The sequence below is a fragment of the Orcinus orca genome, chromosome 1 (genome assembly GCF_937001465.1).
Source record: "Orcinus orca chromosome 1, mOrcOrc1.1, whole genome shotgun sequence".
Taxonomy (NCBI): Eukaryota; Metazoa; Chordata; class Mammalia; order Artiodactyla; family Delphinidae; genus Orcinus; species Orcinus orca.
Genome location: NC_064559.1, coordinates 114,535,316 through 114,560,895, shown reverse-complemented (window position 1 = coordinate 114,560,895; position 25,580 = coordinate 114,535,316). Strand labels below are relative to the sequence as shown.

The 25,580-nt window shown below is 42.9% G+C and overlaps 2 protein-coding genes across 3 annotated transcripts in view; one reads left to right on the top strand and one right to left on the bottom strand.

The window, feature by feature from the left end:
• Window positions 1–4,989: 4,989 nt before the first annotated feature.
• DDX20 (DEAD-box helicase 20) lies at window positions 4,990–15,392 on the top strand. Its single transcript, XM_004263187.4, has 11 exons — window positions 4,990–5,412; window positions 6,157–6,251; window positions 7,034–7,202; window positions 7,798–7,912; window positions 8,037–8,179; window positions 8,311–8,449; window positions 8,746–8,804; window positions 9,916–9,998; window positions 10,351–10,456; window positions 10,596–10,697; window positions 13,551–15,392. The coding sequence occupies exons 1-11, from the start codon at window positions 5,112–5,114 to the stop codon at window positions 14,711–14,713; spliced, it is 2,475 nt and encodes an 824-aa protein (XP_004263235.1). The 5' UTR covers window positions 4,990–5,111; the 3' UTR covers window positions 14,714–15,392.
• A 7,768-nt stretch (window positions 15,393–23,160) lies between these two features.
• Window positions 23,161–25,580, bottom strand: part of KCND3 (potassium voltage-gated channel subfamily D member 3) — a 231,969-nt gene continuing 229,549 nt past the window's right edge. For both annotated transcript variants that reach the window (XM_004263188.3, XM_004263189.3), the window contains 2 exons: window positions 24,691–24,938; window positions 23,161–23,952 (listed from right to left, as the gene is read on the bottom strand). In XM_004263188.3, coding sequence (XP_004263236.1) covers window positions 23,751–23,952; window positions 24,691–24,938 — 450 coding nt within the window. In that variant the 3' untranslated portion in view covers window positions 23,161–23,750. The remainder of the gene's footprint in view (window positions 23,953–24,690; window positions 24,939–25,580) is intronic.

The window sequence follows — 25,580 nt, the reverse complement described above, 5'->3', positions numbered from 1 at the left end:
GAGGCAGATCAGTCTCCTGGGACCTAAGAATAGATGTGGGAGGATCACAGGAGGGAAGCAGACTGGCCTCAGAAAGCCCCTCTCTCGTGCCTTACGTGGCCTCGTTTAAGTCTGAGCAACCGCCTGAGGGATGAGGGGAGCAGCAAATTTGAGCAGAGCCGCCTGGAAAGGCTCAGGGCTGCCTGAGGACAGAGCTGTACCAGTGCCAGTGCCATCGTGGATGGCCTCAGAGAGAAAACCAAGCTCCCTTGCTGTCGGGAAGCTGGGTGGAGGGCGGGCCGAGGAGGTAAGGTGCGGTACGCTCTGCACGCTCCAGACAGGAATTTATTTCCAGTTTCTCAGCCTGGATTCTGGGGTCTCCAGAGCCGGCAGACAACAATAGATAAAAGGTGAGGCTCCATCCATCTGAGTCTCTGTGGCTCTGTTCTCGGCATGAGAGCAGCAGTGACAGGAGGAGGCTGTGTGGATGTGGGTAACTATGGTGTTGGGGGGAGGCAGGTAACGGTGGTGTGTGTGGGGGTGTGATGTGTCTGTGAGTGTCTGTGGCTGGGGAGCCAGGCGGGGGGGGGGGTCTCTGGTGCAGATAGGTCAGGCTTAGGGAGTTTCGAATTCCAGAACAAATCTCTCTTGCCACTTAACTCTTTCCTTTCCCTCCTTCTCCAGGAAGTGGGTGCTCGACACCTCTTGTTCTCTCGAGCAGCTCCCAGGAGAGAAACAAAGTCCTCTTGAAGGGGAGCCCTCTCTTGGCGTGATGGAAATCTTTCCTTTTGCTCATTTGTGTCACATTCTTCCATCAGGCCGGGCAACTGACAGGTGCACCCTTCCCCGGGCCCCTTTCAGAGTCCCCTCCCTGCCATTTGTGTCTCACCCAAATAACCAGCAGACACCACCATCCACCGGAGCTGCGTATGATTAGCAGAAACCCTTCCTGACAGCTCCAAAGAGAAGCCCTCAAATGCGTATTCTATTGAGTGCATCTCATTGTTGCTGACAGCCGCTTTATCAATTAAATTCCACATTCCCCGTCTTCGGAGACGCCACAAACCTCCCTACCTAATAAATCACAGGCCCCCAGTTATTGTTAAATGTCCCATCAGTCTCTAATAAACTCCCTGCCAACAGGGGCAGGTTATTTATTATGCTGCCTGGACAAGAATGAATTGGGCCCCATTCTCAGCAGAAGAGCAAACGTGACGCCTTCCTCCCTAAAGTCTGAGGCTGTAGTATTAAATGGGGCAATTAATCAACGTGGGCCCTGGGCAGAGGGGAGTCTGGTCTAGAGAGAGGGAGGATGGCCTGGGGTCCTTTACTGAAAGCCAGCTAAGCAAGTCCCCACGGTGAGAGGTGGCCGCGCAGAGTATAGGAACCTGGGCCTTTCCTGCTTCTTCCCCTCTCCTCATTCCTGTTTGAAAAGGTACTGAAGACATAGTCACCCCATAGGCCAAGGGGCACATATGAAAATAGTTATTCTCCACGTTGAAAGGTAGCTGCATAGGACTGAGCAGGGTCATGAAAAATTCTGTCCAGAAGGCCAGATATTGTTACTTAATAAACTTGATGTAACTTAAGTTTATTGATGGTGCTACAGTCCATTGAGCAGATGAACTGAAGGATATAGGAGGGAATGTTCCCCTTGCCTGGGAGAGAGAACTAGGAAACATGTGCTCAGTCACTGCTTGCTGGCTAAGCAGCACACAGGTTAAGCACTGACACTCAGAAAGCAGTGGACAACACCCAAAAGACCCAGGGGTTGTTAGGTGTGAGAAACAGCGTTACAAAGTGGGCCTTGCAGTTACTACCTCATATTAGATCCCAAACTGAGATGATGCTCGATGCTCTGCAAGTTACAATCCAAACTCCTCAGCTTTGTCACTGATCAAGCCTTAGTCTATACTTCCAATTGTATTTCTCTCTATTGCTACATAACACTATCCTCCTTTGGGCGAGCATAACACATTAATTTTATATTCCTTATGGTGGCAGACAAGGTCCTCCATACTATGGGACCAATATATCTCTGCAACCTTGTTTCCTGGTAAGCGCTCCATACTTGCCTCCGTTCATGCTAAAGCTCATACCTTACCGTATCTACTATAGTTTCTCATGCTTTCACGCCTTTGCACAAACTGTTCCTTTTGCCCAGAATATCCTTCTAACTTGTCTGCCTGGTGAGCTTTCCTTCCACCCCCACTGCCTGATGAACTCCACATCTATCCTTCAGGATCAGCTCAGAAAATCACCCCCCCACCCCAGTGCTTCAAGGGACTTGAGCATTGCCTCCTGGTGCAGCTATCTTGGCAGAAGTGCTAGACTCCAGGGATTAGGAAAGGAGTGACCCGGGCATGGAGGTTTTCTTATAGTTCCATGCATGCTTTAAACCACTCTGATTTGGGATGGGGAGAGAAGAGCATAGAGAAGAAAGCTATTGGTCTCTGAATACCAAAAGCTGTTTTTCTCAATTTTTCAGATGTTCTCACGCTCTCCCACATGACAGCCACACTTTGAGCCGCTAAGGCCCTGAAAAATGTCAGTACTGCATGTACTTTTACACCACCTTGTGCTATTTGAATATTTCCTCCTTGGCCAGAGCTATCCGTCTGCATGTATCTTTCTTCTTGAGGGCAAGTGCTCTGCTTATTTTGTCCCAGTTTTGCATCTCCAGCATCTGGCTGATTCGTATTAGGCGTTTAGAAGATTTCTGCTGAAAGAATGAATGAAGAGATGTTTGCAGATTGAATGCAAATAATAAGGTTGCCTACCCTTTGTTGCTCTGAGGATCAAATGAGAAAAAGTGGCTATAAAAATCTTAGTGCCTTCCCTTCTTTCCACATAGTCCCATGGATCCTCACATTCGAGGGGGGCCACCTTATGTCTATGTTTTTGTTTACATTATTTTCCTTTCCTCTGGGTGCAGAAACTTCCATTGTGAAATCATTGCCTGGGACCATTTGAACCTGAAAATCCATTCCGAGTCTACCTTTTACTCCCACTTCTTCAATTCACAGGAATCCTTCCCCCCTCTACCTTCCAGGTACATAAGGTGAGGAAAGATTTTCCAAGTAGACAGAACAGCATACAAAGAGGCTGGGGTCCCATTGTGATTTTATCCTGAAGGAGGCCAGCAGGCAGACAACAGTCCAACTGGTTTCTGCGTATGTTACTCTCACACCTTACCTGGTTATTAAATGATCTCTTACCTTTATGTTTTATTTTTATGGCACTAAAAATTATGACCAACAGCATTATTACAGTTTTTAACTACTGAGGAAAAAAATTGTATTGATTTGTTTTTAGCTATAGCAATATAATTTATGACTAGTAACATAACTGCAATATTTGGGCAGGGGAACCATTCAGGAGGTTGTTGTGATAGTTAGGACCTAAAAGGTCCTAAAATAGGACCCTTAAAAGGGACCTAAAATAGGACAGATGCTATGGAGACTGGAGAAGAAATATGGATGCGATATTTGGAAGCAAAATTACTTGCCCTCAAGTAATTGTTAGAAACGGGAAGGATTTCCCTGGCGGTCCAGTGGTTAGGACTCAGTGCTTTCACTGTCTGCCATGGCCCCGGGTTCAATCCCTGGTCAATCCAAATCCCCCCCCCAAAAAAAAGAAAGGGGAGAGGGATAATGGAAGGTGGAGTCAAGAATAATTAATTCCCAGGTTTGGGATTTAGGGATTAAGTGGATGAAAGAGGTGGGGTAGGTACTAAGAGGAAGTCTGGAACCTTTACTGCCCACTCCCAACAGGCCCCCTTCTTTCATATGAACAGTTGACATTTTCTCAATGTTTTGTAAATTTATAAGAAAAATGCATCTGAGAATACCTTTCCAGTGGGATTACCTTGCCAAAGTACCTCCTTTGGAATCTGCATCATCACCGTGTGTGTGTGTGTGTGTGTGTGTGTGTGTGTGTGTGTGTAGGGAAGTGTGAGGCTGGTGAGAGATAACGACCAGAATTATGATATAATCTTTAGATTTGTAATTGTGAATATTAAGTTCCAAAAATACTTAATTTGGAGTTATGACTCAGACTTTGTTATAGGAGCTCATTTATTCAATAAATATTGAGCACTTACTCTGTGTTAGATTGTTTTTTCCGATTAGGCATACTGCAGAGAACAAAAGAGAATAGGTCCCTGTCCTCATAGAGTGGGGGAGACAGACAATAAACATATGATTTCATCTAGTAATAAGCAGAAAAATAAAGTAGAACAGGGAATAGAGAGTGATGGGAAAGGCTGGGGAGCTGCCAGGATGGGGGAGCTATCTCAGAGTGTTCAGGAAAGTCCTCTTTGAAAAGGTGGTATTTGAGCAGCGACCTAAAATAAAGTGGTAAAGACTGCTGTCATCCATGAGATGGTGGTGGGGAGGGATAGGAGCAACACATAGAAAATGTTAAATTTGAGCTATTAGACATAAAGTGGAAGTGTTGAAAAGGGAGATGGATGTACAAGTCTGGAGTTCAGAGGAGGGTCGGAGGTGTAGATACTAATGTGGGAGTTGTCAGTTCAGTTGCTGGTTCCAATTCGATTTGCTTTTATCAGAGCTCAGCGTGTGCCAGGTACTGTGCTAGGGGCTGGGAACGCAGAGGTGAAAGCACACAGATATATACCTGGCAACGTGGTCAATCCTAAATCTCGCTGTACTTCGGGCGCTCTCTGCGAGCACAGGAGGAGGCAGCGAGTTGGGGCGGGACACGATGGGGAGCCGGAGGAGTTGACCGCCGAGCCGAAGCCCGGAGGCTGGGAGCGTGACGCACTGGGCTCTTCACAAAGGCAGCATTGTGAGGTCAGCAACGCGGGCGCAGGGCGGGGCAGTGCTCCCACCGTGAGCGCGCGGCGCCCTCTGTAGGCCGCAGGCGGCGACACACCGGTAGCCTCAGCTTTCCTCCCCTCCCTTTTCCCGCCTTCCTCAGGCCACGTTTTTTTGTTGTTATAGCTGTTTCCGAGTCTTTCTAAGCCTCCGACTTCCGTCCCTTACCCCTCCTCTTCGAGGCCGGGAGTGTCAGTGTCTTCGCAGGAAGACTGCCAATAAAGTTTTTCCTCTTCTTGTTCTCAGGCTCCACGCCTCGCCCCAAGTACCGCGAGATCCGGCGGCGCGGCTAGCATGGCGACGGCTTTTGAAGGCTCGGCGGCCTTAAAGACCGTGGAGAGCAGTATGCCGGCGGAGCGCGTGGCTGCGCAGTTCGCGGCCCCGGAGCCAGCCATCCGGCCAGTGCGGAGTCTGCGGACGGCTCATGACATCAACAGTCCGCGGACCCGCACCGGGGACGTGCTGCTGGCGGAGCCGGGGGACTTCGAGTCGCTGCTGCTGTCGCGGCCGGTGGTGGAGGGGCTGCGGGCGGTTGGCTTCGAGCGGCCGTCGCCCGTGCAACTCAAGGCCATACCGCTGGGGCGGTGTGGGCTTGGTGAGGGCTGGGGCCCTGGAGGGGCCGGGAGGGCAGCAGGAGGGGGCGGCGGCGGCGGCGGCGGCCAAGCCCGTGGCGAGGGCCGGGAAGGGCCCAGAGCGGCCGTCTTGCAGGGCTCGGCCCGGGGCAAGACGCCGCACGCACGCGAGCCTCAGTTTCCTCCTCTGTCAGACGGAGGCGCAGTATTGAATTTGGAGATAATTGAGGTCCATTCCACGCTGTCAAGTGGTTCTACGTTTGGGAATATAAACGGCAGGAAAGATCTCAGATGAGATCAGCCTGGATTAGGGTAGGCCCTAAATCCAGTGACAAGAGTCCTTATAAGAGCAGGGAGAAGGGCAGAGAAGAAAGCCATGTGAAAATGGAGGCAGAGATTGGAATTACACAACTCCAAGCCAAGAAATGTCTCAGCCGTCAGAAGCTGGAAGAGACAGGAAGGATTGTACCATAGAGCCTTAGGAGGGAATGTGGCCCGGCTGATACCTTGATTTCATATTTCTGGCCTCCAAAACTTTGAGAAAATAAATTTCTGCTTTCTAAGCCAAAAAAAGAAGAGAAACGGTGGAGGTTCAGGGAGGAGGCCTGTTTCTGGATATGGCCACATGCTTGTTTTAGAGTTAACTTAAAAACGAAGGTGGTTAAGGATGTGATCTCTGGAGGCCTGTCTAGTTCTGGAATTTCATGTTGGTACCTAAGCTTCTTCAGTCAGTCCTGGCTAATGATAATTTTTTTTTTCCTCCTCAGATTTAATTGTTCAAGCTAAGTCTGGCACTGGGAAAACCTGTGTATTCTCCACCATTGCTTTGGACTCTCTTGTTCTTGAAAACCTAAGTACCCAGGTGAGTTTAGCTCAGAGGACCCAAGGAGGGTATGTTATGTGGATTTCCTGCAGGTCAGATGAAATACCAGTAGCTCCTCAGAGGTAGAAGTGAATGATTGTGTTAAGACGTATGAAAAGTATACAAGTAAAGTAGATACTTAGGCTGGTGAGTGGTGTTGGTGTGGTTAGTGACCAAATACACATTATTAGTGTTAGAAGTTTAGAGATTTCTGTTATTACTGCGTGTTAAATAAGTCTGCCATGTGTGTCAATTTTGTCATTACTTGAGAATACAGTTAGGGATTCTTTATTCTTTTATTTGCTCACTAGATTGTGGTGAGGTTTAGCATTTGACCTGATTTGTGGTAATGAGGTGTTTGGCTATGGTAGGTAACTGCATGTGGTTCTTACAGTGAATGTATTATACTGATCTCCCACCTTCTGGGTTCTCTCAGAGTAGGGTCTAAGAGGGCCTTACCCAAATTAACAGGAGATTTGGGTTTGGAGATCATTTCTTCAGCAAAGATTTGTTGAGCCCATGTTATGTTTAAACAGTATGCCAGGCATTGGGGATATAAAGATGAATCAGGTATGACCCTCATAGTCTTACTTTGTGGTTTAGTAGTTACAGCAGGCTGTATTTCAAGTTCTCAGTCATGTATATCTGATGATGACTCTTCAACAGTGTTTTTTAACCCAGATATGAGTATCTGGGTTAAAAAACACTGTAAAGCTTTTTGAGTCCTGCCTTATGTATTTATTCTACCGACTTGTTAAAGGTATATTTTATGTTTTTTTTAGATTTTGATCTTGGCTCCTACAAGAGAAATTGCTGTACAGATACATTCTGTTATCACAGCCATTGGAATAAAAATGGAAGGCTTAGAGTGTCATGTGTTTATCGGAGGGACTCCATTATCACAAGACAAAACCAGACTTAAAAAGTGTCATATTGCTGTTGGTTCTCCTGGTAAGATATCAATGCTTGTTAATAACTGGGGCTTTTAAGTAACTGAACACTTCTATATAGCAATAAGAATATGGCAATCTTTGATAATTATGGTAATTATTTTGAGGATTAAAAATGAAGAGCATTAGATTAGTGACATATAAACACATGACTGGATTACCAACAGGATTTATGAAATTTCTGTTTCTAAGGATGTTTAAGAACAAGTATGGGATAGGCTTCTGAGCAGAAGAGGAATGAGATGATTTCAGAAAGCCCTTCTAAGCCATGGATTGGGATTATTCTTTGCTTCAGTATTAGTCCTTCGGTCATGAGTCACTCAGAATCACAATCTAGCTTTCAGTGCCTTACAAGTCTTTTGATAGGAAGTGTTTATTTTCCATACGTATTGGTGATGAAATGTGAGGGAAAAAATAATGGATTTAGGGAAGATCAGAACTCAGGATTTCTAATTTGTGGTTTAGTGTGTAAAGAATAATGAGGGTTGGGTCAGGAAAGTTAGCAATTCAACCTGTAAGTAGAATAACAACATTGGCTGAAATTTGCACGGATTTGGTGCATATGAATATTTGAATATTTTTTTTCTGGACTTTAGGCAGAATTAAACAACTGATAGAACTTGACTACTTGAATCCAGGCAGTATACGTCTCTTTATTCTTGATGAAGCAGATAAGCTTTTAGAAGAAGGCAGCTTCCAGGAGCAAATAAAGTAAGAAAAATAACTAACTTGACTATTGAAATGGTGCCCCAAAGTATCTATCTTTTGCTTTTCTAGGTGGTGATTATCATCTGAATAGTTTCCATGGTGTGTGTGTTTTTCTTTTATTTTGCAGTTGGATTTATTCTTCCTTGCCTGCCAGTAAGCAGATGTTGGCAGTGTCAGCTACTTACCCTGAATTTTTGGCTAATGCTTTGACAAAGTACATGAGAGAGCCCACTTTTGTAAGACTAAACTCCAGTGATCCGAGTCTCATAGGTGTGTACAGATACTGGATATTTAGTGGGTTGGTTTGTGATATTCTGGAGCTTTCCTTTGCTAAGTTGGCTTTTGCTTTCATATTTGCTATAGAAAATATGTTCATTTTAACAGAAGACTCTTCTTTGTAGGTTTGAAGCAGTACTACAAAGTTGTCAGTTCATACCCTTTGGCCCATAAGATTTTTGAGGAAAAGACTCAGCATTTACAAGAATTGTTCAGCAAAATTCCATTTAATCAGGCCTTAGTCTTTTCTAATTTACACAGCAGGTAATGTACCTTAAAAAGTCATCTGGGGGGCTTCCCTGGTGGCGCAGTGGTTGGGAGTCCGCCTGCCGATGCAGGGGACACGGGTTTGTGCCCCGATCCGGGAAGATCCCACATGCCGCGGAGCAGCTAGGCCTGTGAGCCACGGCCGCTGAGCCTGCGCGTCCGGAGCCTGTGCTTCGCAATGGGAGAGGCCCGCGTACTGCAAAAAAAAAAGTCATCTGGGGAACTTGTGAAATAAAAGGATAGGTATGGGGCAGTATTTGTAAAATTATAACCCTCTGTGTTATTTTTCATAGAGCACAACACTTGGCTGATATCCTTTCTTCTAAAGGCTTTCCTGCAGAGTGCATTTCAGGTAAGTTCATCTCTTAACTTTAATCTTTGTTTAGTATCCTGACTTGAAGCTTCTCCAAAGTCAGGAGGAAGAGATACCACTTCCTGACTTGTCTTGTGAGTGTGAGGTTAGACTGAGTCTTCAGAGTAAAAGGAATTTCAGGTTTATTTTTCACTGGGATTTGTCTCTTTAAGAAGTAACATGGTATGTACTAAAAAACTAGAAAACTGGAGTTATAGCCACAAAGAACGTAATAACTTTACAAAATAGAGTCTGTCTTTGTTATCTTAAGATAAACATTGTAAAAAATACAAAGAATTGCTAACTAAATTGACTTTTACAGTCTTGTGGAAGGCAAAACTGATTCATTTTTGACACAAAGCTAAATTATTACTGTTGACCTAGGAGTGAAAGATTTAAAGGAATTTTTGATAAGTGAGATCCTTTTTAGAGTTTTGATTGCTATCTCAGCTTAGTTTTTAACCTGTTAGCGTAAGCTCATTTAGTCGTGGTATATTATGAGATACTGGGGAGATTGTTTTCTGATGGGCCAGTATTTGGATGATAGATCACACTTCAACACCAAATTGGTAAACAGCTGGTTAAATCAATATTATTTTCCTAAGAATTGTTAAACCTCATATGGCACTTTGTAGATATAATGTTATATCTGCAGGCATAGCCTAGTCACCATTTAAAATTGAATTTCTAGTTGATTGCCTAACCATATTTTAGAAGATTCTGACTTTAGGTTTTTGTTTCTGACGTTAGTTCTTAACCTAGATTTGCATATAAGGACAGAATTAACTTTGGTTGTTAAAGTGTTAAGACTGGCAATTATGATTTCTGATTTTTGTGGCTTTGATAAATGTATGTTCACTTGTTTTGGGTTTTTTTGCGGTACGCGGGCCTCTGACTGCTGTGGCCTCTCCCGTTGCGGAGCACAGGCTCCGGACGCGCAGGCTTAGCGGCTGTGGCTCACGGGCCCAGCCGCTCCACGGCATGTCGGATCTTCCCGGACCAGGGCACGAACCCGTGTTCTCTGCATCGGCAGGCGGACTCTCAACCACTGCGCCACCAGGGAAGCCCTGTTCACTTGTTTTTATATGACTTTCTTTCTGGGTCTTTTTAGGCAACATGAATCAGAATCAGCGTCTTGATGCTATGGCTAAACTGAAGCAGTTTCATTGCAGAGTCCTCGTTTCCACAGATTTGGTAAATTTCCTGTTCAGTTTGGGTGATTAATCCATCTGGACATATGTTCTGTTATCAAATGTACAGATTTCATCTATTATTTTAGGTGGGTGTATCTGACAAGAATACCAGAAGATAATTGTCTTTCCAGTGCTGGGGAATATGATTTCTTCCTAAAAATGTCTTCTGTATTTTTATCTTTATTGTTGAAATTAGTCATTAGAAATGAATTTTCTTTTCCTTTGCTCCTAAATATCCTCCTTGCTTTTAAATATCCTCCTATTCTTAATTGGGCTCTTGGTTATACTGAATAATATAGTGTGCCATGCAATGGCTAATGCACACAAACAACTGTTCTCTTCTTCAATTCAAGACTTCCCGTGGAATTGATGCTGAGAACGTGAATCTGGTTGTAAACCTGGATGTTCCATTGAATTGGGAGACATATATGCATCGGATTGGCAGAGCTGGCCGTTTTGGTAAAAAAAAAAAAAAAAAAAGAAAAGAAAAAAGTTTGGGTGCTTTCTTTAAGGGGAGGAAGCTATAATGTGACAGGTGGACTTGAAGTGTCATTTATGTGAAAATGATTTACTACTTAACATTCCTTCTGTGCTTTAGGTACTTTGGGACTGACAGTGACCTACTGCTGTAGGGGAGAAGAAGAAAATATGATGATGAAAATTGCCCAGAAATGTAAGATCAATCTTCAGCCTTTACCAGGTATATTTTGTCTGTTTCATTTTGCTGTCAAAATAATAATGATAGGCCTAATAAAAATAATAGCTAACATAGAGTACTTATGATGTGTTGGATACTGTTCTAAGTATATATGTTAACTCATTTAATTCACACCACAATTACGTGAGGTATGTTCTATTATTATCTACCTTTTGTAGATGAGGATATTGAGGCATAGAGAGGTTAAATATTTGTCTAAGGTCTTACAGCTAATAAGTAACAGGGAGAAGATTGCAAGCTAACTAATGACACATGAAAAATGAAAAATATTTTCCTACTGTATTAACTCCATATTTTACTTTGTAGCCCTGCAATTTGATTTTATTCTTTTATATCAAGGGATGTATTTTACCTCTTATGTTGCTATGAAGGTAATTCTTGCCATACTCCCCTTTGTCACCATGGGGAAGGAATAGTATCTTTAATTTGGACAGTGTTCTGAAAATGTTGAAGTGTTTTCTTTTGATTTTAATGAATCATTTATCAAGCTGCTTTTTTTTTTAATTAATTTATTTATTTTTGGCTGTGTTGGGTCTTTGTTGGGTCTTTGTTGCTGCGTACGGGCTTTCTGTAGTTGCGGCAAGCTGGGGCTACTCTTCGTTGTGGTGCGCAGGCCTCTCATTGCAGTGGCTTCTCTTGTTACGGAACACGGGCTCTAGGCACGCGGGCTTCAGTAGTTGTGACACGTGGGCTCAGTAGTTGTGCCTCCTGGAAGTCCCCACCCAGTTTTTTAGGGTTTCTAAAAAAGTTTTCAAGAGATCATTAATAGTTTCAAACATGCATTGTTTCTAAGACAGCAGTTTTAAAAAGCAGCTTGGGGCTTCCCTGGTGGCGCACTGGTTAGGAATCCACCTGCCTGTGCAGGGGACACGGGTTCGATCCCTGGTCCGGGAAGATCCCACGTGCTGCAGAGCAACTAAGCCCATGCACCACAACTAATGAGCCTGCGCTCTAGAGCCCATGAGCAATGCAGTCAATCGATAGAGCCCAATGCAATCAGTCAATCGATCAATCAATACACAAACAAACAAACTTACTAAAAAAAAAACCAAACTCCTGGGTGGAAATATGGTTTATTTGCTATACAACTGACCCTTGAACAACAATGGGGGTGGTTAGAGGCGCTGAGCCTCCATGCAGCATAAATCGCTGTATAGCTTATAGTCAGCCCTCCATATCTGCCTTTCCACATCCACTGATTCAGCCAACAGCAGATTGTGTAGTACTATTGTACGTATTGGAAAAAATCTGCGTATAAGTGGACCTGCGCAGTTCATACCTGCAGTTCAAACCCGTGTTATTCAAAGGTCAACTGTATATGTTAATGTATGCATGTTCGTGTGTGTATATGTATACGTTGTATAGATACATAAATGTATACTTATATAGTGTATACATGACCTTCTAGAAGATGGACTATGTAGTTATTGAATAAATATAACAATGAATATTTTACCAATTTATATTTAACTCCTTTAGTGATTTTTACAAAGCTAGATGAAACACAGGTTTGGGAGTACTGTGAATTTTAGTAGTTTTGGCTTTGTGATAACTCATTTTCACACATTTTTTAAATTGCTCTAAGCTTATGTCCTGATTTACAAAATATTTGTTTTTAGAGTAGATGGTCTTTAGGTTCTCTGTCAGTTCTAAGACTATATTTTGTTAATTCTCTCTATGTATAAGTCTATTGGTGATCTTTATAGTTATAAATAATGGAAAAAGTAAATTGAAAATTGGTACAAGAGAGTTAGGACTTGTGGTAGGACTCAGTATCATAACATCTAGTGATAAAAATAAGATTTGCCTTTGGTTACCAGAAAGTGACATATTTGGATCTTTATGAAAAGTTAACAGAGCCCCGAAATGATGAGAAAATGATATTTATAGTGTTAGATCTATACTGGACTAGGCACTTGTGTGACAACAGACTGTTCGGGTGAGTTGCCTGGAGCAGGATTAGGAGGGAATTGGCCTGAATGATAGGTCTCCGCAAGCAAGGGATGGCACCTTAGTAGGAATCCATGTTTAGTTAGAGGGTCTGTTCAGTGAAGGATCAAGAGCCCCAGCTGAAGAATCCAGATATGAGGGAATGAGTAGTGGGTACACATACATGGAACACCACTAGCAGCAACAGACAGGTGAGGTCTTTGTAAAGCAGGGCCTCTGTGTACTTAGTCTGCCTAAGATGAAAATTGGTCACACTTTGGAAAGATCTGAGTGCAGGTGGAAGCAAATTGTCATGCCTGGATGGGATAGGAAATTTATAGAGTTAGAGCCAGCAAATTTTTTTAAACTTACAAGTGCCATTGGTACCACAGATCTTTTCACAGTCATCTGGCTTTTTTCCCCGTGGAGGTTTTTTTCCTTCACCGTTGAGGGCAGTGATTTCTCCCTGGTAGAATATAGGGTGGCAGATTTACTTGGGTACAGGGTTGCAGTTGTCATATTTCCCAGTTGGTAAGCTTTGGAGAGCACAATCCATTTTCTAATATCTTGTTTTGCTGTTATCAGTAGTGAGATAATGGGGAGGAGTTGGGGAGAGGGAGACGAGGAAGGATGGGAGAATCGCTGTAGAGGCATACCTCACTCCTAGAATAAGCTCTTTTCGAGTGAGGGGGTATGGGATGGGTCTTTTATATTTTTGGGCAAATTTCTTTACTGCAAGTTTTGCTTAGGTCTTTTAAAATCTAATATATTAAGCTTCTTAGTATAGTGTTAGTATATTTTGTTTCTTAATCTTATTTGACCGTGGAAAGCTTTATTAATCCATTCAGAAAATGCTGGTCTAGAACAGCTCGAGAATTTAATACTTTTTTTATTCCTTTTACATAGATCCTATTCCTCCTGGTCTGATGGAAGAATGTTTGGATTGGGATGTGGAGGTTGAAGCTGCCATGCATACATATGGCTTAGCAAGTATACCTACACAGACCCTAAAACAAATTCAAAAAATAGAGAGCACCTTTCAAACTCAGAAAGCTCATGGTAACCACATGGCTTCATCTAGAAATACTTCTGTATCTGCACTATCAGTCAAATCAAAAAATAATACCAAACAAAAGCTTCCTGTGAAAAGCCACTCAGAGTGTGGAATTGTAGAAAAAGCCATGTCACCAAAAGAACTGGGCTGTGCCGTACAATTGGAAGAGCAAATGAAGAATTCTATTCAGGCCTCTGTTGAAAACTCTACTAACAGTCAGCACCAAGTCAAAGAAGCTTCTGTGTCACTCCCCAAAATTCCCTGTCTGTCTTCCTTTAAAACCCATCTGCCATGTACTTTGACTTTTGCAGAATTGATGGAGGATTACGAACACTATATTAAAGAGGGGTTAGAGAAACCTGTAGAAGTCATCAGACACTACACAGGTCCTGGGGATCAGACTGTGAATCCTCAAAATGGTTTTGTGAGAAATAGAATTACTGAAGAGAGAGTGCAGATATTGGCAAGTAGTAGCCAATCTGGAGACTCTGAGAGTGACAGTGATTCTTACAGTTCAAGGAGTTCTTCCCAGAGCAAAGGAAGTAAGTCATACTTGGAAGGTTCTTCTGATACTCAGCTGAAAGACTTGGAATCTATTCCTGTGGGTGGCCATATCTCTTTGGAACAACCTCTGAATGGAAATGACACCCCTCATCTAGTAGAGTATCAAGAATCACCTGAAATCAAAATAAAGACAAGGCATAAAGAGGGAGCTAACCATAACCAGAGAGCTAAGCAGAGCCAGAGAAGCCTTCCCAGGCGGTCTTCCTATCGATTGCAGGCAGAACCCCAGGAAGATGGTTGGTATGACCGCCATAGGGAAACACATCCGAGTTTTTCTGACACCTATCAGGACTATGAGGAGTACTGGAGAGCTTACTACAGGGCGTGGCAGGAATACTATGCTTCTGCGTCTCAGTCGTATTATTGGAACGCTCAGAGGCATCCAGGCTGGATGGCAGCCTATCACATGAATACCGTTTATCTACAAGAAATGATGCGTGGCAACCAGTGATTATAGGCTGTATGTCACGCCATCTGGGGATATCAACAAGTGATACCTTTGGATTGCCATCCTTGACCTGTAGTAGAGTGGCATATAGTGGCATTTTTGAGCAACTGGAGAAGTTTTGAGGCTTTCCACTGGGACACATCTAGTTTTCAGATTGTTTTGACCTAAATCAACCTGATTCAGGTCAGATGAATTATCTTCTTTAAAGAAACTTCCTGGATGAGATTCTTGAAAGAAAATTTGGGGGACATAGAGCTAAAGGTCCCAGGGTGCCATTTTCTATAAGCTGTTCCAAAAAGAAACACTTAAAAAGACTTATATACCACTGCTTGCTTAAAAGAAATAAAAACAGTTGAGATTTGAAAAATAATGCTAGTTTATGCTGTGGAGTTCTTTCCAAAAGTCTTGGGCTACATTTCCATAGAGGTGTGTTCTTGTAGAAATTTGTAGCATGGTAGAACAGAAAGCCCCCTCTCCTTTTAGGTTTAGGCAGGAAGGAATAAACATTGCTTCAGACTTTCCTGAAGGTCCTTGTTTGCTTCCAGTAAAAATATTTATTACCAGTAAAAGTAGAAACTTAGCCAAGTGTGTTGACATGTTTATTGTTCATCTTTTGAATATCTTTTGTCTTTATAATTGTGGAAGCTGTGGTTGATGTGCATTAAATAGCTAAGGATCATCAGTAGTGGCTGTCTTGTTTTTGTTTCTCAGGAAAAGGAGCAGCTCTTAATCTTTGTTGATTTTTGGATCCTTTTATGAATCTGATGAAAGCTATAGATTTGTCCCAGAAAATTTCTCATTCTATAAACAAGAATTGTATATGTAATTTCAAAGGGTTCATAGACCCTTTGAAGCCCATCTGTGGAACCCAGGTTAAGAACTGCTGTACTCTGCTGGTAGGCTAAGGGAAGTTTCTAGCATTTTTCTGAGATGCTGTATCTGTAAATTATGATTTAGATAAATGTAATTGGAAGTTACATATTCTTTAATTTCTTCTCTGTAGCAGTTCTTTTATGAATATACGATTGGTTCCCAAACTTCTCTGTGAACGGATTTGTGGTGAGAGAACCGAGTATGAATAGAGAGATGTATTTACTTTTTAAAAGTGAAGGGAAGCTCTCCTTTCCTGTGTGCATACTTGTCTAGGCAATATAAACACTTTCCCCCACGGCTGTCAGCAAACATCCACAGCCATTGTCATTTACTGTCTGACACTCACATAACACAGCCCTAAACTGTTTAACTTAGATTCCTGTCATTTGGGTTGGGCAATGATATGCTTTATTTATATGTATCAGTACTGTACATGTATTGCCAAGTTAGAGTGAATTAATTAACACTGTAAATAGCAAATCCATAATTAGGTCCAGAATGTCATTAAAAAGACTTTAATTACATGTTTAAATAAGATCTTGTCACTGCTATATAATTGAACTTTCCTCTTTTTTTTTCCTACCCTTTCCCCCACAATACAGCCAAGTTCACAGTTTGTCATTGCTAGGGAATTTTAATCAGGATACTCCTGCATCTTAATTAGAGATGAGGGTACCCATTAGTCTTGAAATTAATTGGATTCTCTTTTAGGATTGTCTTGCGATCTCTTTTTTAATAGAAAAATAAGCTGGAGGTAAGCATATACATAACATGAAAATAATAGTTTTATTTTTCATAAGCATTTGCTAGGAAAATTTCAGCAGTTACCTTCCCAAATAAGGGATGTAGTTATTGTGGCTGTGGAAGGAATCTGCTGGCATTTGTATGTTACTGTGTGTGGAATTTTAATTTGGAATTGTCATTCTAGGTGCATAACCCCTTAATCTTTTGGGGACTATAGATAGGTTTTAGGCAAACTCACTTGAGAATGTTGTGTAGTAGAAGGAGCAGTTGTCTTGGTTGACTCTGTTACTACCTATTTTTTACTTTGTACTAGTCATTTAGCCTCGCGGGGTCCAATTTTCTCATCAATGAAAGGAGGCAGTTGGACTAGATTTTTAGGGTCCCTTCTAGTTCTAAGATTTAACTAATACATGACTAGTAAGAGAAGATAATTTCTAGTTAGAGAAAAGAATAATCTTTTTATGAGTATAGAGAGCCTTTATACATTCACTTAATTTGGATGAGGGCTAGTGTGAATTGGTTTAATGTCTGAATTCTAGAATACTAAATACACTTATTACAGCGGTTCAAGTTAGGCTTTAACTTAAATTAGGCTAGCAGTATTAACATGTAGAGAAATGTTTGAGAAACCTGTTGCTTTGGATAATTCTGACTTAGAGGATACAAGTTATTTTGGGTAATTAAAAGTAATATTTTCTAAAGTAGCTTAAGTATTGCAATAATAATTGCTAACCTTTTAAACATAACCTAACCTTAAAAAAAAAAGGTTTAAAGGTAAACTTCAGCCCCTGAATACTAAAAATAATTGAACAGAAATTATAGTAGTTACAGATCAACTCATGAGACAAGGGAGTAGTTTGAAGTTTTAGGGGTTTTTTTCTCCCCCAAATATAAATAAAGCTATGTTAATCTTAAAAGATAAAATTATATTTTTGATAGTCATAGCTGACATTGGAACTTTGACAAGGTTATTCTCTTATTTTGGCAGAATATGTTTATTGTTTTGTGCCGCTGTGAACAAGCACATATATCCCAGTTAACATTTAGTGCTTTTTAATGAAAAAGCATGTATTTCTCACCACATCTGGTTTCCAGTTACTTTGCTCCAGATTATTTGAGCTGTGAATCTGTAGTGACACCTAGTGGGTGATAAGGATATGAACATTAGTGATTGAAATGAATTTCACAGCCAACTTCTAGGGCCTTCTGGCATCACGGATTGGCCTTAACCTTCATTTCTATTTCAGTTTTCATTTATTGGGATCTGGTTGTGGGGAAATCAAAAGAATCCCCGTTGTTCTTGCCACATTACGGTGAAATATGAAAATGCCTTTTGCTCTCACTACCTAAACCAGAATTATTAAGGTTAGAACAGATCTTCAGGATATCTAATCCAATCCCCTCATTTTTAAGAGGAGGAAACAAACTGAAGCCAAGAGAGAAGAGACTGATGTGAAGCCATATAAGTAAGTGATAGAACCTAAGGGCCTCTGTCATCTGATTTCCAAGCTTTCTGCTATACCCTGTATAGCATTTAATTTTGAGTTTTTAGTTTGAGACGTTGGTTTAGATGAAAGAGTGGATATTCAGTGTATTCTCAGCAGAACCAGTGCAGATTAAAAGCATATTTTCTTTCAGTAATACAGGGCTGTGTCTCAAAATAGAGCTGTTGGCAAATGCCAAATGCTTTCCCTGTTAGTGAACATCCATGACTAAAGCATACAAGCAGGCAAGAACCATCTCAGATGTCACAGAGGAGCTGCTTGCATTGAGGGAGGGTGGGGAAGGGAAGATGAGACTAGACCTTAAGTACCCTTCTGAGATTTTGTGAGCCTTCTGGCAAGGAAGAAAGTCTCTGTTCAAATATATGGCATCTTAAAAAAAAAAAGGTACTGATAAACCTAGTGGCAGGGCAGGAATAAAGACAGACATAGAGAATGGACTTGAAGACACTGGGAGGAGGAAGGGGAAGCTGGGACGAAGTGAGAGAGTGGCATGGACATATATACACTACCAAATGTAAAATAGATAGCTAGTGGGAAGCAGCCGCATGGCACAGGGAGATCAGCTCAGTGCTTTGCGACCACCTAGAGGGGTGCGATATGGAGGGTGGGAGGGAGACGCAAGAGGGAGGAGATGTGGGGATATATGTATATGTATAGCTGATTCACCTTGTTATACAGCAGAAAGTAACACACCTCGTAAAAAAATTATACTCCAATAAAGATGTTTAAAAAAAAAAAACTTCCCCCAAAACAAAATTACCCTATTTTCTAATGTATAGCAGGAGAACTGGTATTAAAATAAACAATCGTAATCATGTTAGGGTTTGCGGCACATAGTTTGTTTAATCCAGATTGGATACATCAGGTACAGCAGTGGCACATGACTCAATACCGTAAATGATATACATTTTAACATATGCACTACAGTTTCAAAAGAAGACGACAGGAAACTCAAAGAGTTTTTTTTTCCCCATAGAAAGTTTTCACATGTTTATCTTCCTGCAGTTTTGTACAGTATTTCTTCTTTGCCATTGTGTCGTTGGTAAGCAAAGCCCATTTATTATATGAAAATAGAAAAGAACACACTTGATGTTTTTCACGATAACATTGATGGGGGAGGGTGACCTCTAAGGAAAACATTACATTGGAATGTCTGATTATCAAAAATATACCATCCCTCCCACCACCCAGGTTTGTAAAATAGTCTGTTGGTCCAAGGAGCCCCCCCAGGACTTGGGTCAGTGCCCTACACTGGTTAGTGTGACATTATCCAGTGTAGTTAAGTAACCTGCTAAGATAAATTCATTCCCACACTTGATGAGAAAAACATAGAACATTCTGAGTAGAAAACAAGACTCAAAAGGAACCCCTTTAAAGCTGTTTCTTTTTCTGATCCACTTTCTCTTAGTTCTAATGATGCTCCTCATGATGCTCTTTGGGCTCCGAGGGTGATGGGTCATAACAACGCTTTTCCTTCAATCATTTTAAAGCGTCGCAAATGCTGAGATTTCATAAGGACATCAGAAAGGGAAAATAAAAGGCTTTTTGGTTCCTGTTTGTCATGGTTACCATGCCAACTAGATTAAAAGGGAAACAAATATTGCCTTAGATTAACAGCATTAGGATCTTTCTGCCTTGTAGTTACCTGGTCATTGAAATGAGGGAACCTGGATCACTAGAATTCATTAATAACCTAAACATCTAGGTTTAGATAAATTTCAACCACTGCCTCTGCAAAGTTAAAAAAAAAAAAAACAAAGATAAGGAAAAAAATCTAAGTACATCTTTCAATGTACTTTCCCTGCCAATATTCTAACAAGTGACATGATCCCGAACTGCAGGAATCATAGTTTGAAAACTGGGTACGGTCCTCAACATATCCACAAGTTGACTTTTTTGTTAATTGTCGATCAGCATTAACTATCCACTTTAATTTCTGTTCAAATTATTTTTCTTAATTTCGCTTTTCTACTTGCTGACTTCATACTCCTGTATGACTGTAGATTCATGTGTTCAACTATCATTGAGACTATCTAGTCTTTTGAACAGGATTCTATGCAGTTAGTCTTGAGCTTGACACTAGTTACGAAAAGAGGGGATGAAGGAGAAATAGTACAGAGTTTGCTTCTGGAGGTCCTGGTTCAGGGTGGTTTTGAGTATAATGCTTCCTCTCCCTACTCACCAGCCTTGAAATCCAGCTATTAAAATATATAAGCAATCCTCAGAGTTATGCTACATGATGTAGAGGAAAAGGTCCCGGGACAAGATGTCTAAGCCCTGGATTGCAAACATAGTTCTGCCACTAACCTGCCATGTGAACTTGAATGTCACTCAGCTTCTTTCTGCCTGTTTTCTTCTCTGTGAATCAAGGATTTAGGAACTTGATCTACTACCACCAGAGGTTGTGGAAAGGATTAAAAGGACTATAGAAGGTATGCTTCAAAATGTTGTCCTAGCCCGCTCTTCGAGGAGAGACAGCATTTGACTGAAAAAACCTGACTATTCACTTACCTATTTTTGACAAGAATTGATAGTCCATAGCTAGTTGTATCTAGTGGATGGTGGTCTCCAAAGTATGGTTTGGATTAGTACAGTCAGTGGTTTCTAAGGGCTGTGTCCAAGTAATAATTGACTTTCACGTAAGACTATGTCTCTAGATACAACAAGTAATCTCTGATGGGTCTTCTCTAAAGCATCGTTGCTCTGAGAGGCAGTGGGTGTAGGGAAAAGCATTAGACTAATAGCCAAGGGACTTGGGTTCTGGTCCCAGTCGTGTCATTAAATAACTGCGTGACCTTGAGTAGGTCACTTAATTTCTCTGGGCCTCAGCCTTCTAGACTGTAAAATGACTTAGATATTCTTTAATCTCTTCTAGTTCTGATTCACTCTATTCCATGTTTTCTAAGTTTCCATTCATTTCAATATAGCTTATTGGTTGGTTGGTTGGTTGGTTTTTAACCCTCCCTAATGTTGAGTAGGATTGAATGGGATAGGTAGTTTTGTAAATCTATTATGCTGAAGTTGTTCATGAACTATGAAAGCTCGAGTCATTTCACCAGAAAGCCATTGCCCCCTGAAAACCCTGATAATATCCTCGTTCTTCAGTCCCTGGCCAATGAGTTAGACATTCAACTGATTTGGCACACTTTGGACCTTCTTTTTACTCACAAATGCCCTTTAGCAGTGTAGTCTTGCTCTATTCTGTTGTGTAGATGAGCCATTTTCTTGTGTGAACAGGGTCTCTCATCTTTGGCTATGGCTACACTGGGGGATGGAGATGAAGGGGTTAGTCTAATAATGGTGGTTTAGGAACTGGCATAATGTGGGATTTGGAAATGAAATTGAAGAAATACAAAACATGCAGTTCATTAGGGTCAAAAAAGTGGGAAATTATTTGGGACATGATTTTTTAAAATTTCATTAATTTTTGTGGGAACCACTAGTAAGCTCCCCTGGTACACTACTAAACAGGTCCTGGGTTGGAGCAGTCATTATTCTAACTCTGTGATGACCTGTTCTTAAACACAGGCAGTTCGTATGTGTGTGTAACCAAGTTCCTATTTACCTCTTTATCCTTTACCCAATTCGGTTCCTATGATGTATACTTAGAAACTTAAACCTTGTTTAACTTTGTTCCATTACCCATTCTTTCAAAAGAAAAATTCCTTTTCTAGTCCTTTGCCTGCTCCCTAAATGGAGTCCAGCCCAGTCCTCTGCCTTCCCTAATGAGATATGTGGATGACGTGAATGGGATTAAGTACGCAAGTGTGTTTAGGTTGTTGTGTGTTTGTGTGTACACACGTATTCCTCTGTAATTGTAAAGCTTTTTGCCTACTTACACCATAAGCTCAGAGGGCCAGACCACCCCATTCTCGGGTTAGGGGGAAATCCTTGAGGCCAGACCCAGAGAAGGGACGCAGTCAGTGGTCAGCGAGGATAGCGTAAAGGAGAAGGTTCCGTCTCCTCTGCCCTTCTGCTCACCTTCTGGTTAGGTGCCACCTCACATCCCTTTGACTTTCTCCTTCTACAGGGTCAGTAGAGCTGGGGTCATAGGGAAGCCCGTTGAAGGTGTTTTTAGGTTCCCAGCTAGTGAAACTCTTCTGGATGGCTGAGGTGGGCAGAAAAATTCTTGGCCTAGCATTAAACAGCTAACCACTAAGCTGTTGAATGGATAAAGAGTTCCCAAGGAGCTCCTGTGTCTCAGAGTCCAGGCTAGAGAGACTGCAATAGGGTAGTTGGAGATTGGGGAAGGCGGAAAGGGCCTGGTCACTAACCCCGAGGCCCACCTGCTCTGCTAAAAGCAGTGAAAATTGATTGGATTCCGGAAATGCTGTTCCCAGCCCCATCAGGATGCAAACCACTTGCACAGAGATGTGTCCAGGTTTTCCAAAAATAATATTCACTTCCTCACTTGCAGGGAGGTGATCAGGCTTCTCCCCCATTTCAGTTATCTTCAGGGACATCAGGCCTGAAGACTCTTCAGATCTCAAGGCATCATTCAGACCAGATAAGAATCATCTCTAATCTCTTACTTGACTTCACTCTTTGGAGCATCCTTCGTGAGGCACACAGCTTAACCTTCTGCAGCCTCCGTGGGAGTTGCCTCAGGTGTGAGATAAGTCAGAAGCTTGGTCCCCGTACTGCTGCCTTCTCTGCGGGAAACTGCTCCTGGGGCTTCTTGTCAGAGCTCTGAATGGGCTTTACGGTGGGTCCTGAAAGAAGGGTACAGAGCAAGGTGCCACAGGGGCTGACTGCAGCTGGGAGCCCTGGGTTCCTCTCTTCTCTCTTCACTGGCACACACTGGCATTGCCTGTGCCTCTCAGGTGCTAGCGATTTCCTTTTCCAAGATCCCAGTGAGATAAATGTGGTCATTCCCTTTCTTCCCCAGAAATGGAAACTTCAACACCAGTGGTTCCAACCACAAGGGAAGCACTCTGTTCTTTAAGGTGGACTTCCCTCATCCCTAAATGCCCATTTTTGCTTTATTCTTTTCTCTTCCACCACTGCATTCATGTCCTTGGCACGAGTCTGCAGGTGCTTGGCAGTGGAGAAGGCTTTACTAACATGTCTCAGTATCACTGGGGTCCATGTGGAGACAGATGGCTGGATACAGAGAAAAACAGCCAGGGGGTGAAGCAGAAAGGTACAGAGACAAAGGAGACAGGGGCAGACAGAGGGTGAGTGTTGCTGTGTGGTCACGTGGCAGCTCTGTGCAGGTCAGCTGGGCAGTGGGGCCCAGGCTCAGTCGACCTCACCTACCTGGGGGAACGAAGAGAGAACTCAGCAGTAACTGACTTCTTAGCCTAAAAGCTTTTGCTATAAAAGGAGAAAAAAAAAAAAAACAACCCCCCTCACAAAATGCATTGTTTTGGTTCAAAGGTATTGGGTCCATGGAGAAAAACATTTCACAAAACTCCGTGGGTGTTTTTGTTTTCCACCTTTTCCCATGAATAAATATTATCCATTAAGAGCCTTGAAAAAGGTGCTTAAATACACAGTGTTATATTTTCTTCCTGTTTTGCATGTGACAACTCGGCCTCTGTGCTGCTCTTGGTCTTGTATTTTCCTCACTGGGGTCTCCAGAAACAATGGTTATTTGGTCTGAGGCTCCCCACTCCGGGCCCTGTCCTGGCTCGCAGCTTATAACCGCACAGTCCCATCCCTACCCGCCCCGCCCTCCCTTTCCTCTGGCCCCTGTGAGATGCAGTGGCACAGGGCTATGTCCACGCTAGCAGCAGTGAACCTCAGGTGCCCCTTTGCTGCCTCTTTCTCCTTCCAGGCACAGGTTTCAGTGTTGGGGGTGCAACAGGGTGGGCAGAAATAGTGGGGGAGGGGGAGGGAGTGGTCACAGTGGCCACCCACCAACATGCCAGCCCCCTTCACTCCCACTACCCGCACTGGCCCTCTGTCCAGTGGTTTTACAAGGCGGAGACCTTGACAACATTGCTGGCTATGGCAGGAATGTTCGTGTTGGAGCCTGGGCTGGCAGGGGGTGGCCGACCTTCCCCCTCTGGGGTTAGCGCTGGGGGAGTAGGAATGCTGATGATGGCTGTGGTGATCTGGGATGTTTTGCAGTTTGGTCTCAGTCCGTCGTCTGCTTTCAAATTAAGGCTGGAACGACTGGGATAAAAAAAGAGTGAGTTGATGATGGTTCGTCTTGCTAGTGTCCCAAAGCTTCCTTGACCCTCTACCTGTCTAGCTCACAGTAACTGGGAGGTGATTTGGGTGTCCCTCCATCTCTGCTTTTGGTAATCGGCCTGTAATTATCCATTCTGATTATTATTCCTAAACTACCCCGAATTGTAAAAGTCATGGATACTGGGCTTTGGAATTCAGAGTATACGTTTTTCCCTCCAGTGGATTTTTTTCCCATCCCTTGTGGCATTTGATTTTGGTTTCCCTGAATTCCTTGCCTCTCATTGGAGGTAGTGGGAAGTTGCCTACATGTAAGTAGAGAGTCAGTGATTTGAATCTGTGATTCGAAATCAGCCTGGGATAAGCCGAAATTTCATATAATTTCACAATTGTGAAAATTATTGTCTTGAGAAAACAGTCCATTCTTCGCACTAGGGTAGGTCATTTATGGATTTTTGTTGTTGTTCTTATTTTTTCTGGTATCTAACCCCACATTGGGCCTACACCTGCTATAGTATCCTCCAAAGCATATGAGAGGCCTGTGGGTTAACTTGCAAGGATGAGAAGGAAGGTGGGGGAGGAAGGTGAGGTGAGGGACTCAGGCATTAGATAAGGAGGAGGGAAGGCTGAGGACCCCCAGGGGTCTCCTAATGCTGAGAGCCTTTCACTCTGGGAAGGGAGCGTTGCAAACCTTAGGGAGTGATGGAGATGGGAGCCACCCACCTGGTAGTGAGGGAGGGCTGCTCGCTGCCCTGGATGTGGATCGTGCTGAGCTCTTGCATGCTGCGCAGGCGGGTGGCCGGCAGGTTGGAGTTGGGCAGGTGTGTGGTTTTCTTACTACGACGGGAGCAGCAGGTGGTCGTGAGGCCCGGGTGGCTGGACAGTGAGGGACTCCGTGTGGATGGGTAGTTCTGCATTGAACTCTCCATGCAGTTCTGCTCAAACATCTGTTCATCTATAAACTCGTGGTTCTGTGGGAAGCAGAGGGAGAAGAGGTAGGAGAAGGAGATAGGAGGAGGTGGGGGGGATAAGCCCCCGTACCCTGTATAGCTGCCTGTCTCTGTTCTGGGCCTTGGGAGAAGGGCTCCCAGCTGCCTGGAGCACAGATAAGCATTCAGGACATGGGGGATATCCTACAGGCATCAAATGAAGGAAGGAGATTACCATTGACAGCCCTGGTCATCAGACTGGAGGGCGGAGACTGCGGTTGTGAAATCATGATGTGACATTCACTTCGTCTACAGCGTTGGCTGAAGGGATACGGAGGACATGGAGGGACTTAGTGGCATCCTCAGAGCTAGAAGCAAAGACTTGACGGACTTTGCAGGCTTTGACAGGATCTTCTGGTGGCGGGGGGCAGGGAGCGGCAGGTAAGGAGTCACTAACAATGGGTAGTGGGTACGCTGGGTTGTCTTTTCTGGATTTACTGGGTGAGATCCTTATGAATCCTGGGCAAGTGTGAGACATAAGCTTTTAAAGGCACTGGATTATTCACAGTATTGGGAGAGCTTTGCTCTGGAAGGCCAATGCGGTCACACACTCAGGGTTATGATTGCTTTTGAGTACTGGGTTTTTTCCACCTGGTTATGGGGTATGGCTCCTTAATATACCTA